The sequence below is a fragment of the Tachysurus fulvidraco genome, chromosome 2 (assembly GCF_022655615.1).
Source record: "Tachysurus fulvidraco isolate hzauxx_2018 chromosome 2, HZAU_PFXX_2.0, whole genome shotgun sequence".
Lineage (NCBI taxonomy): Eukaryota > Metazoa > Chordata > Actinopteri > Siluriformes > Bagridae > Tachysurus > Tachysurus fulvidraco.
Genome location: NC_062519.1, coordinates 14,536,897 through 14,551,687, shown reverse-complemented (window position 1 = coordinate 14,551,687; position 14,791 = coordinate 14,536,897). Strand labels below are relative to the sequence as shown.

At 40.7% G+C, this 14,791-nt stretch overlaps 1 protein-coding gene across 2 annotated transcripts in view; it reads right to left on the bottom strand.

Moving 5' to 3' along the window:
- cdh4 (cadherin 4, type 1, R-cadherin (retinal)) overlaps nt 1–14,791 on the bottom strand; it is a 379,372-nt gene that overhangs the window by 16,158 nt on the left and 348,423 nt on the right. For both annotated transcript variants that reach the window (XM_047810282.1, XM_027176421.2), the window contains one exon: nt 8,072–8,209. In XM_047810282.1, the coding sequence (XP_047666238.1) occupies nt 8,072–8,209 (138 nt within the window). The remainder of the gene's footprint in view (nt 1–8,071; nt 8,210–14,791) is intronic.

Genomic DNA, 14,791 nt, shown 5'->3' with positions numbered 1-14,791 from the left:
GAAATATCTTAAAATTCTAATTATCAGCCAGCACACATCAAGAGGCAGCAGTCAAAACACATTTTCACTTCAGACGTAACAAAGAAAAAGATAAAAGAACTTTTTTTCAAAATTTGTCAGCAGCAAAGGAAGCAGAGATCAAGAGAATAAAAGCAAAAGAGAGCAAACACTAGAGGCATCAGAGGATGTGTGTGAGAGAGAGAGAGAGAGAGAGAGAGAGAGAGAGAGAGAGAACAAGTGGGAAAGTGTGCCAGAGACTGGCTAAAATAGAGCAAGCAATAGAAAGAATGAGAGAAGAGAGATTTGATGTGATGCGATGCTCGCCGGCCTTAATCATGAGCCCATCAGAGGATTCTGCTATCCCTCTGCTGCTGCATGCTGTCTGAACAGAACACGAACACTACCTGATGAGCAGAACACACACACACACACACACACACACACACACACACACACACACACACACACACACACACACACACACACACACACACACACACACACACACACACACACCCAACCTGGTAAACAGACACATACACACTCTACACTGCGTAGATGGAAAGGGCACGCGGTGGCAGAGATGAATTGTACTTCCTAAGAAAGAAACGGTTCCCCAGAAGAGAAAGTTGCGTCAGCTCTTGTGTCTGAGCTACGAGCAGCTAAAATCGAGTTGAGTTCATTTTATGGAACATAAGCAGTTCCTCTTAAAAAAGAATTTGTCTACGGCACATTGAATGGTTCTTTCACATTTCTTAATGGTGTAGTGATGGATTTTCTATCAATTACGGTGCTGTTGAGTAACGACAGGTCTGACTGTTGGAGAGATACAGCAAGATGTTTGATTTTTCTGTGAGCTGTACTTGGGTTTCAGCTAACACGCACAGCACATAATGCGCATTAATCTTTATTCGTTAAGACCTGCATTCTTACACAACTGGAAATGTGTTATGCCAAGTGAGTAATAATCACTTCATTAGTTGTGATTGTGTGCAATAAACCCTTTATTAAAACACTGTTCCATAACAATAGAGCATAAAATTATAACAGTACTTCTTATTAGACTTAACTGTCCTTTAGGTTAAAGGTAGCATCATATTATCATTATCTCTGTAGATGGATATAAACGCTTAAGCGTTCATGCTCAAATGCAGAGCAACATGCTAACTGATCTTGGCCCTGGGATTTCCTACACAACTGAACTTCAGCATAATGTATGTGAAGCGTCTTTAAGGAACTTACATGTGATCATTTCTATAGTAACAGCTCATATACAGGGACTTAGTACAGTGCATAGTATTATGGGATATGATGATATTTTTTGCAAGACCGTTATGGCGATATATACCTGCTAAATTAAGTGATAACAGGAACTAACTTGTTTTGCAGATGTTCAATAACATTTAACTGTATTAAATGGTTAAAATAGTTATGATACCAGTTGTGATTTCCTCGTCGTTCTGATTACTGTGGCATAAGAGAAGTACTGCACTTACAGACCGCCTCACATTTATTTCCTACTCCTGCCGAGCAACAAGCTTCTCCTTGTCTGAAATGAATAAAACATACAGGTAAACCAACAGCCCTGTTTATTTTATATCCCCCTGAGCAATATCCTGTAATTAGCTTCTGTCCGTATCTCCACGTCTCAGGGAAAGATGCTGAGTCCTTCTAGCTGCTGTCATATACAAATACTTACTGATCATATCTATGGCGAGACTTTGACAAACACACAAAGGTAGCAGGGTTTTTGAGGTTACAGCCATTTTTAACGCACGTCCAAAGGAATTGGTTTAGTACTATTGTGTTTTTGAAATTCAACAGAAGGTTAAGAGTGTTGCACTGCTGAGTCATTGTGTGCTGCCTTTGTTGTTAATAATGAATCAAAGCTCATACGAGTCAGTGAGCTTTCTGCACATAAGCACAAATGCTAAGTGAACCTCAACGTGGACCACATCTGTATTCATGGGTGAAGTATTTCTTTAACACGGCAGGGGTAATGTTAAACACGCATGACTTGAGAGTCATTCTCAGCCTATGTTCCTTCTGCTCTCCTCCTCTCTAGCTCTGTGTTTGGCAGGTAGGTGACAGAATAAAATTCAAAGTGCAGCCTGGGCTCCTCTGCTTTCATCCTCTTTCCTGCTCAGTGCTACTGTCATGCAGAGACAAATCAAACTTCACAGCCTCCTGCACTGGAGCGGAAGCAGCTAGATTGTAGGAGAGTCCGAGTTTGGGCTCAGCTCGAGAGGAGGAAACAACCGCGTTACAATCTGATGTAATCTGCGCAGTCAGCTTTCCGCAGTTCTGCAGTCTCCTGATCTTCTTGCATATAGTTCGTATATACCGTGTCACACTTGCCCTGTCCTCTATAGTTATTGTATCATTCTGCACTTGCCACTTTTTGAAACTCTGGCTTTGGTAATGTTTTCTTTTACAGTCCCTTGGTATTAGAAACTGCACACACAAACTCAGGTGTGTAGTACAAACTATAAAAACGTATTTGGATAGCACGTAGAATATAGTACATAAATATTACATAAAGTGCAATGAAATACCAGACAGGATCTAACTTTTAATTCGGTCAAGTAAATTCTAGTTACTGTAATTATGCAGTAATCAGTAACCAGTAATTGGTGCAGTAATAAGAAAGATTAACAAAAAAAAACAAAACAGACATGTTATTGTGTAAAGATGAACCAAGAAATCTATTTCGATGGGAAAATTAAGTCGAAACATTCTTTCAATAACAGCATCTAACTGCATCTGAATGTAGGAAAAGAAAAAAAAAGGTACTGGAGTTTCTGCAATTAGCTAATAAAACTTAAAGCTGTTGTTCTCTGATATTTATTTTTTAACTGTAGAAATTTAATATATTATGAAAAATGCCATATCGCAATGTTGTTACAGGGACTTATTAAGCATGTACCTGTACCTGCTACAATAAGACACACCTGAAACTGTAAATAGCTGAACATAAGTTTGTTTGAAAAATCAGGGTGTCATTTTGGTTTGTACCCATGAGCTGGAAGTGAATAGTGTAAAAAGACCAATGTAGAATTTCTGTTGCACTACACACAATTAAATGACGCACACAGTCATACTTTATTGCACATAATGACACACACTGCCTTCAGTAGCCAATCGGTAACGAGTTCCAATATAAAAATGACATTTTATTAAATCAACCACGCGATAAAATATAATGAAGCGGTGGCACTGAATACACAGAAGGCACTTTATAAAATTACATGGTGTATAATGGCAAGGCTTTATATATTTGAGCTGTACCTTCCCAATAATCTTTGCACCAGTTGAGGAAAGTGCTCCCTAACTGCGTTTCTAGGCTACGACAGTGTACTAATGATCTCATGAATGAAATGTGTATGTCTGTTAAAAATAGTTATCATATGAATGTTAGACGTAAACGTTAAATGTTCTCCCTGATCATATACCTATGTGATTTTTTTCAACAGGGTCGATTGCACTAGATACAGGTACTGCAGCTAGGGAAAAAGTTCACCCTCTCCTACAGTACCTGAGAGAAAGCAGAGCGCAAAGTTAGACGAGAGTTATGAGGACGAGAATAAAGTTAGAAAGTACTACAGGAGAGGAAACCAGCTAGAACAGTGCAGACAGCTCATGCTGAATTAGGACAGCTCTGGAGAGAGAGCTACATCGGTGTTCAGCGCTGTTCAGACCGGACTGGTTTTAAATGACGAATTGGAATGTGATTTCCACAATATGACCGGGATTTTTAATTTGTCTAAATCAGTCATGTCGGTCATACAGATTAAACACGGAAGGGTCTGGAAAGGTTCATTTTATCTTCTGTTAAATTAAAAGTAGCAACGACTTCAGATTATTTAACAGTATTCATTCATTCATTTTCTACCGCTTATCCAAACTTCTCGGGTCACGGGGAGCCTGTGCCTATCTCAGGCGTCATCGGGCATCGAGGCAGGATACACCCTGGACGGAGTGCCAACCCATCGCGGGCACACACACTCTGATTCACTCACACACTCACACACTACGGACAATTTTCCAGAGCTGCCAATCAACCTACCATGCATGTCTTTGGACCGGGGGAGGAAACCGGAGTACCCGGAGGAAACCCCCGAGGCACGGGGGAGAACATGCAAACTCCACACACACAAGGCGGAGGCGGGTATCGACCCGCCAACCCTGGAGGTGTGAGGCAAACGTGCTAACCACTAAGCCACCGTGCCCCCCTTATTAAATGTTTAAATCATCTAAGAGCCTGGACAATTTTCTGCTGAAATACTGGAGTAAATTTGGTTTAAAGTGTTGAACGTCATGAAGAATTAACATTGCTTTCTTTTGCCTGTGAAATGAGCCACTGACCCTGATCTCAGAAACTCACACATCATGCACCAACTTTTCAATATAACTTTCAACATTTCATATACTGTACAATGCAATGTCAAAAGTTTGCACACCCACTGAATAATTCGAGCTGGAATGAATAATTCTACCTGTGTGAATAAAATGCTGTGGGGTGATACATAAGTGAAGAATAATTTTATGAACTTTATGATTCATCTCACCGGAAGGAAGTACAGAACACCTGACGATCCAAATGTAAATAAAAAAGAATCCCTTGTGAGTTTTATTGGAAGCAGGACGTCCTCTGATAGGATGGTAGGATTCAAGTGGCATTTTTCAAATGAGCTCAGATCTCTGGAAGTTTTACTTTTAAATAGAAAAATGACAAATCACTAAGACTGCAATGCACAAACACGTAGAATTCCGGTTAAAAGTTTAGCACTTTGTTACCCGTTATAATGGAAATTTGAAACACTTTTATTGCCATAGTCAAGTCAAAAAAGGTTCAGAAAGTCAATTGGCCAATAAATAAACAAGTGAAAGGATCTCAAACACAAATGCTGGCATTTAAAATTAATTATAGTCTGGTTTCACCCAAAAGTGAAAAGGAACAAAAAAAATGAGCAGCACAGACATTCAGACAACTGGTATGTGTTATATTCCAAACTGATTAGACCAGTGGCTGTTTCCATACAGCACCGAGCCTCCAAGATCCAACAACCTGATCAAAGAGGATCACACACAGCTTACAAGGTTTTAGATATCTTATCTTTAGATGCTTTTCCCAGCACATTTGTTAAAATGCCTCCTAACGTGATATTATCGGAGATTTGCTACGTGTTGGTTTCAAATGCAGGCTTCTATTAGATACGTTCAGCAAACAATCTAAAGGGCAAATCAGATATCAAAGTCAGACAGAGCAGAAGAAAATGAGACTCAAAGGCTTGTAATTTGTTAAGTTAGTGGGAAATGGAGTTTGGGGAAGCGGTTAGCAATAGCATGGAAATCTTGAGACTGGAGTTTGTGATTGAAATGGATTATGACAGAACTTTGCAGAAAGATTAAAATCAAGCAATCTCCATCGCAGTTTTAGTGAAATATATTGATTAAAGTCAATTTCTATTAAGTAGAAAATCCAAAGCCTGATTTCTTTCCCTTGATCATCTTTTTTATGCTCCCATCTTTACTGATAACATCTACATGTACATCATCTGGGCTCCAAATTCAAATGTTATTTGTCGCATAAGCAATCACACGGTGCTACATGTAGCCGGATGTTTTTCACGACTGTTCGTGATATGATATGAAAATACCGTCAATTAACGCTGAGGTAAAAATATAAATAAAAATATTACTACTAAGAACGCTTGGACTTATACAGAGGAGGGATATGGTTATGTCGGTAAAAGGATGTTGGAGATGGAGCTGCCAGGTAAGAAGGCAAGAGGAAGGACAAAGAGGAGATATATGGGTGTGTTAAATGAGGACATGAAAGTAACTGGTGCGAGAGTAGTGGATGCCGAGGATAGAGTTAGGTGGAAACTGATGATACGCTGTGACCCTTAACGGGAAAATCCGAAAGTAGAAGAAGAGGAAGAAGATATATATATATATATATAAAGTGACATGACATACGCCTAAGTACGGTGACCCATACTCAGAATTTGTTCTCTGTATTTAACCCATCCAAAGTGCACACACACAGCAGTGAATACGCACACACACACACTGTGAACACACACCCGGAGCAGTGGGCAGCAATTTATGCTGCGGCGCCCGGGGAGCAGTTGCAGGGTTCGGTGCCTTGCTCAAGGACACCTCAGTCGTGGGTGGCCCGAGACTCAAACCCACAACCTTAGGATTACGAGTCAGACTCTCTAACCATTAGGCCATGACTTTTATATATATATATATATATATATATATATATATATATATATATATATATATATATATATATATATATATATATATATATATATATATAAATAAAAGTGACATTTTTGACATATTAGTGACATATATATATATATATAAAATAGAACATTTTGGGAATATAGGGAAAATATGGTGGATAATTGCAATAGAACATAAATAGATCAAATATCTGGATCTGTATATGGTACAGTAATATGAATGAAAAGCTCCTCATTCAGTCTGTGTTTGCACTTCCCTGAACACAGCAGAATTAAGTGTCCAATGTTGGCTGAGGTCAATGGACTCTGGACTCTTTTCTCTGTTGCATCCGGTACCTGTTCACCTACTGTACTTCTCTACTTTTGGCTGATTTCAAAGCAGCCTCTTACATATTTCTATGGTTTCTAATAAAAAATAAATCGGCGTAATTTCCTGAAGACTCAATTATTGTGTCATGTTAAAGCCCATTATTCCATTACTATTCATAGTCGTTCAGAGAAACTAAACTGAAAATTAAAGAAATGAAAGCCAGGAAGGTCAATTCTGAGCCACTGAAGAGTTCGGGGAGTTTTAGGTGTTAAGTGTATTAATGTACAGTATTTTGAGGTTTAATAAAAAAAAAATGTTAACAGAGATTACTAAGTGCTTTTATTCTACAGCACTGAAACGTTCTCAGTTCTAACTGGCCTAAAGGTGTTGATTAATTTCTTATAAAAGCAGCTTGTTCAGAGGTGCCAAGTGCATGCATATTAATTGTTGATATGGTGAAGCTTTCTGCAAGATGATGTTTTTTTTTCTTTTTTTTAAACATTTTTGGAAGGTGCCTCATGTGTCAGTGGTTAAGATGCAATGAAAGTCTTCTGGAAGCTTGTCCAGTTTCTTGGTAAGATGAGAAGCAGCACTTTGGTGTGTCTTAGTTAAATCTCATTAAGAATGAGAAAAGGATTCAACACCACGAGGCATGTTCAAATCCTTATGCGTCCACTGCACAGTAAATTGTTTCACTCCTATCACTGTCACTCCTATTATTTTCTGTCCAAAAAATGCGGGCCAGTTTTGTTGGTGATGAAAGCAGGCTAAAGTGGCAGGTGAGACAAATGAGTTAAAAAATAATTTAAAATCATGCAGTGCCAAACGGTGGGTTATTAGCCTAAGGCTAGCGGTGAGTAAGCGCAAAATGAGTAAGGATGGGTAACAGAAGGATGGAGAGACACAGGAGGGACGCATAGGTACAGAGACTGAGAAAATAATAAAAAAAAAAAAACAGGAGACGGAGGAAGACAGGATGGTGTGAGAAAGGGGAGATACGTGGGCTGTCAGAAGCAAATGCTGTAAAAAAAACAGGAATGGGAGCAGTGTTTGTGTGTGTGTGTGTGTGTATGAGAGAGAGAGACAGATAGAATGCGAGTTTCGACAGGGAAAGAGACGAGCCAGAAGCCTAAAGACAAAACACATCCACCTGAGGCTAAACTGGCGCCGACACAAAACAGAGAAAATGGATGGAGATCGAGTAGGAATAAGGAAGCGGAGTGTTATCTCTCTCTCTCTCTCTCTCTCTCTCTCTCTCTCTTTCTCTCTCTCAGCAACAAGCTCACAAACTCGTCTCATGTCCTATTTCTACTCCTTCATATGCGCCTGTCCTGAATTTCCCTTCACACTCCTTCTCTTTCTCACACTCGTGGTACAACTGAGCGCTTCCAGGCCTGCTTCTGCTTGGAGGCTAACGTTTATATCAGCATGTATGACAGGCTTGAAGAGCACTAACAGCACTGAGATCTCATGCCATATGGAAGCGGAGCACACTCACCGTTTTGGCGTCGAGCTCAGGCGCGTTGTCGTTGATGTCAGTGACGGTGATGAGAGCAGTCGCCGTGTTGGAGAGGCCAAAGTTTAGGCTGCCCTCCATGTCTGTGGCCTGAATGATCAGTGTGTACTGAGACACTTTCTGCAAATGACAAGAAAAAACGCATTCATTATAAATGACGGGATGAATTAACAACGCAACATCTTGTTGTACTGTATATTTCCACCATCAGCAACCAAATGCAATCGTAAAACTTATGTACAGTATGTATTAGAAATGACCGTCCCATACGGTGATTGACCTGGTTCGATTATCAGCACACACTGGAAAAGGAACCACTGTGGAAAATGAAATCCTGCGTTTCCATAGTCTCAGGAAAGTGTTACAGGCTACAAGAGAGAGGTCTGACAGTTTGACGGTAAAAACAAAAACAACAAAAAACAACAGCGAGGATTTGATTGCATACTTGCTCTCAGAGCCAGAGCCTCTATCCGGCTTAACCAAAATGAAAGCAATCAAACATGCAAGCTTTTCTGGAGCCCGTCGATTAGTATGTACGGTTTATTACCAACCAGAGCACTTGAGTACAACAAAGCTCTATAGAGTGGAGAAATAAAACATGAAAATGATATACTCAGTGCTGAAGCTGTGATTAAGTCTTCTGTTGTTTTCTATAGAAAACGATATTGATACATCTTATGAATACAGTGACATTTGACCATAATGTCTGGTTCTGCTGTTTATAACGCCGACGACACACTTCAAAACAAAGAAAAGAAATTAAGACTGCAGACGAAAAAGAAAGCTTGCAGAAAGGATCAGGACCAAGTGGGCTAAGTGCTTGAAAGCGTAACTTCCTTTTGCGGCTTGACAGGTAATTATTTTGCTTGGAAGGTTCTGGTGTAATTTGTTATTCACCCAGTCTGTAACATTATAATTTACATGACATTGTTAGCTAGACAAGAAATAGCACTTAAATGTCTGTTGGTGTTTAGCTGTGTCATTTGCCCTGATGATGTTTACAAAGGCTCCGTCGTGGGAGGAAACTTTTGATCCAGCCACGATGCCGCATTTCAAACTTAAGCCATAAATTGAATCAGTGGAGGTGTTGATATGCTCCTTTGTGTGGAATCAGGTGTTTAACTGCTTGCATGAATTAAAAGAGTGCATTTGCACCATCACTTTCTGCATTATAATGCTAGCACTGCACTGCAAAGGGAGGGGCTTTGTTGTGGGAATGAAGAGAAAAGGTGGATCAGATGCTGGCTGCAAACACGGTGTTAGCAAAAACGGCTTTAACGCACCTCATTTTATTTCTTAAACCAGATACGACTGATCTGCGAGTTACTGCAAATGCATAGGGCTTACACTCAATATTAAATACTGCATAGAATTTTATTTATTACAATTGTGCACATTACACAATTGCATCCTGTAACAAATTAGCCCTTTGGATAAAAGTACTGGCACCCTATCAAAGGAAGTGTTCGTGTGTGTCTCTGTTTAATATTTATCACGATCAAGGTTTAATCAGGGGGCACGATGGCTTAGTGGTTAGAACGTTCGCCTCACACCTCCAGGGTTGGGGGTTCGATTCCCGCCTCCACCTTGTGTGTGTGGAGTTTGCATGTTCTCCCCGTGCCTCGGGGGTTTCCTCCGGGTACTCCGGTTTCCTCCCCCGGTCCAAAGACATTGGCATCTCTGGAAAATTGACCGTAGTGTGTGAGTGAATGTGTGTGTGTGTGTGCCCTGTGATGGGTTGGCACTCTGTCCAGGGTGTATCCTGCCTTGATGTCCGATGACGCCTGAGATAGGCACAGGTGACCCGAGAAGTTCGGATAAGCGGTAGAAAATGAATGAATGAAGGTTTAATCATCATTTTCACCTCTAAATAACAGAAATCTTTGTTCCTGCAATCATAGTATTGTACTGTATGGGTTACTGACATTTATAAATTAAGACTAAAACATGGAGGCCAATTGTAACAGCAGCTTTATCTCCACATGCTCCTTTAATCAGCTGTAAAATCAATTTCATCTGATTTATTTAATGACATATGAATGCAAATGCAGCAACGCAGACCTTTTCTTTAATATAGATTATAATGATGACCGGTCTGTTTTAAAGCTTTGATGAAATACTTGTACTTCCTTTCTCACTAATGAAATGAATCGCAGCAAAATGAATCGGAGTCACAGTGTTCAATCTCTGCCAGCAGGAGTGCTGAAGGCCATACTGTGTGTGATGAAAGAGCACATGCGGCGTTTGTCCAAATGACTTTATTTAGCCTTGTCTGTCTGCACAGTGAGAATGGAAACGCCCATCTATCACAGACTGACCATCATTTACACATACACACAAGTGAGCAGATGGAAACACACACAACCACACACACACACAACCACACTCAAGCTCTTGATGCACTTGAGTCAACTGTTATGAGAAGCACTTCACAGCCCAGTGGGCTCTGACCTGTCTTCAACTCTTAGTCCATCAAGGACAAGGAAAGGGAGGAGGAGAAAAGCCACCTTCTGATTCTCCTTTATTCGTGTACACACACACACACACACACACACACACACACACACACACACACACACACACACACACACACACACACACACACACACACAAAGTGTCGATCGATTCCTTAATCAGACGTAGCACAGCAGACATGTTCTAACCCAGACTTGACATCAGTAGCCAGCACACACACACACACACACACACACACACACACACACACACACACACACACACACACACACACACACACACACATACACACACACATACACACACACACACACACACACACACACACACACACATACACACACAGCCTTGGGCAAGTGAAGGTAAAGAAAAGGCAGCAGTCTGGACAATCTGGCCTGCTCAGACTCATACTGCTCAGAGACACACACAGTTAAGGCCCCTAACAGATGCACACACTGGAGGAGGGAACAAAACAATCAGGTGGGATAATGCCAGGGGCTCATTAGGAGCTCAGAGAGAGCACGGAGCATTAGCTTCCACTAGAAAATATAAGAGCACGCTGGCTCATAACATATGCCTATACAGGGAAATTATTCTGAGTTGTATGACGTGAGGATTCTGCAGCTTGAGGTTGCTGATATTAATCACTACGTTGGTTTATTCTGAGAGGTGAGACGTGACAAAGCGCAAATGCTTACCTGGAATACTTAAGTCGTTAAAACTTTTTCTGAGTTTTCCTTTCCTATACGTTTGACTTTTTCTGACTATTTCAAAAATCTCTGCTTTCTATTTCTATTAAGAGTTGAACTGGACCTGCAGATGTAATATGAAAACTGTGCACATCAATACACAGATGGGGGGGAAAAAAATCCGAATTATTTAATTAATTAAGGAAATAAATAAGTACATTGTAAATCAAAATGCTCTGCCTCCTGAAGCTGGAAATCAGCAAGTATAGAAAAGTATTAACAATTCTGCTGGTGTGAACATAGAACACAGGAAATGAAATGCTAGTAGGTTCGACACTAAGTAGGATCTAATCTAACCCTCATGGCTGTATTTAGCTACATTAGCTAGATTCATTCATTCATTTATCTTCACGGGGAGCCTGTGCCTATCTCAGGCGTCATCGGGCATCAAGGCAGGATACACCCTGGACGGAGTGCCAGGCCATCACAGGGCACACACACTCTCATTCACTCACACACTCACACACTACGGACAACTTTCCAGAGATGCCAATCAACCTATTTGAGACCTTTGGACCGGGGGAGGAAACCGGAGTACCCGGAGGAAACCCCCGAGGCACGGGGAGAACATGCAAACTCCACACACACAAGGCGGAGGCGGGAATCGAACCCCCAACCCTGGAGGTGTGAGGCAAACGTGCTAACCACTAAGCCACCGTGCCCCTCCCTAGATTATGTTCGAAATAAAAATAGGGGTCCTGATGAAGGCAGGAAGAGAAAATGATGGCTATGGTGCTTGGTTACAACCAACCAGTTACAACCAACAAGGCAGCATAGAATTTGAAACGAAAAGGTCTTGGACTCTACAAGACTATGCTTCCTATGCTAACATCCTAGATGTTGACTAGATGACTTGCCTTGCTTCTCTGTGTCTTTGAACGGAATCAAAATATCTTCGATCAAACGATTTATTTACTAAAAGATAGCAAGTAAAATCATTAGACTCATTTCCTAAAGCTGTAGCTAGCCATCACTAACTGCTCGCTAAACCCAAAATAACACTGGGAACAAAACACAGTGGTGTCGTGTGTAACTTTCCAAATGACTCTCATCTAACACGCTGTGTGAGTGTGTGTATGTGTGAGTAGTGAGATTAGAGCAGAGGTCAGCCCCTCTCTAGCCGTGAGGTTTAATTGCTATGCACCTCTGATCAGTCCTGTATGACACTACAGTGATCCTCCAATCCCAGCAGTCTCACGCTTCTGCACTGGGCTGCTTCACCCTACTAATTACTGCATAAATATTCCAATTAGGATCATGCTACTGATGAAAGCTCTTTCCTCCTCCTGATGAGCAAGTGTGTGCATGTGTGTGTGTGTGTGAGATAAATCTCTAAACTCTCTGCAGTATCCAGCTCCATCTGACGGCGTGTCCTGTGGCGCGGACGCTGACATTTCCAGAGCTTTTGATTAAATACTGCACTAGTGGAGCACCAGCTCTTCTGGGCTTCCTGGGAGTCCTATTAACTGAGTGCACATGCGCATCCCTGCTCGTTTATCTCCGCACGGGGTTATTGTCATAATTGTGGTGCTTTGTGTTCTGGAGCTTTTGCATATATTTTTTACTGCCATTTTGATAAAGAGAGACTGTGTGTGATCCGTTTTGCTTATGCTTTACCCTCTGTGTGTGTGTGGGTGTGTGTGTTGGCATGATATTAGCAGTAACAGTCGGTTTGTAAACACCCCGATGTGCCCTAGTTATGGCATAATGGCGCAGGTGGGAGGCGGAGTGATTAATGGTCGTTACTTCCGTTGTATCATGAGATATAAAGAGAACAGTTGTAGCATCTAGACCTACATACGTAGTGCAGCTCTACATACCGAACACCACACTGATAAACAGTGTACAGAGCTAAACATTTGACATAATTCATGTTTTATTTTACATTTGACAGAGTTTACGATTAAAATAGTAAAATCAAATTTACGTGACTACACTACGTTCACTAGAATAGTGCTCGATAGAGCTCAGTGACAGCAAAGGGCTCGGTTTTATTCAGGTCGTTAAAAAAAACGTGATCGGCTGATATACAAAAGCAACCTTTATGTAACTCAGTTCCATCACGTGAAAGTGATGCACGGAATTCATTCCAGTAAATTCAGTGAGCTTTTTCCAGTGCAGTCATAACACATAACAAGACAAAGTCCTTTGCTCATCACAGTGATGAACATCCTTCTACTACTAGTATACAAAGGAAGAGTAATAATTTATTATAGCACATAATCGCACCTCTCGAGCCTCGTCTTGTCGTTGTCACCTCTGGCTTACTTTCAATGTTGAATGGTACACAACTTATTATAGTATGTGAAATTCTACGAGCGTCTTTTTTCCCCCCTCACATGCTACAGGGTCATGATTTTATTACGATTAAACTGTTTAACAGAATGGCTTTTTAATAGGATTCATTTCTGCTAAAGCTATTTTCGATGTATTTTTGAGCCGTAGGAAATACCGTAATGTAACATATCAATAACAATATACATAATGAGCAACACAGCAAAGGAACTTAGTAAACACAATGTCCGAGTATACAGATGGATACAATAAAATATGATATGATATTCACATTGCATTTTGGTGTTTTGAAAATGTCTTTGACCTTATTAAAATTTTAAAGAGAGTAAGCGAAAGAGAGAGAGATGGAGGAAGAGATGGAGTAAGAGAGTGGTGACCCCGGCTGAGTGAAACTAAGGGTCAGACGGCACAAATTGACAGCACAAAGCTCCAAGTCCAATCACATTGACCACTGCATGACCTCACTCATTAACACTGAGCGGTTTATGAGAATTCTTGCCTATCTGTACACGTATAAAGGTAAAGCCCAGACTTACTCAGCAAATGAGATCTAGACTCCAAAAAATGTTGAGGAAAGTGTGTGTGTGTGTGTGTGTGTGTGTGTGTGTGTGTGTGTGTGTGTGTGTGTGTGTGTGTGTGTGTGTGTGTGTGTGTGTGACTGTGATTACAGAAACATGCTAATGAGCAGGTAGGTGAAAGTGAGAGGAATGTGGTAGTGAGGTCATGGCCCTTAACGCATGTATTTGAGCATATGTCAATAAAGTAGAGCTACAGGCTCGATCTGAGAAGCCTTTAGGCAAAAATAATAAGCAGAGCAGAAACATGGCCCTTAGCATTTCAAGGCTTTGGCCGTCGGCTAGACTTTCATTTGGAATCAGAGGGCAAAGTTTCTCATCCAGTACAAAAATTAATTCATTATTTAAATTCTTATACACATTAACACACACGCTCAGATGTACACAACTTGTATGTAAAATTACACACATTTGCATGAGCTAATATGTAGGAAAAGTTGCAAAAGGCTAAAGTAAGGCCAAGAGTTAGCATTCAGACTTTTTCTCATGACCTCATTCATATGTAATCAAACTAAATGGCTCTCGTTAGGATTCATATGGCTTGCTTTAAGTAAGGCTTTGAATAATTAATGACATGATAATCATACAACTGAATAGCACCGCTTCGA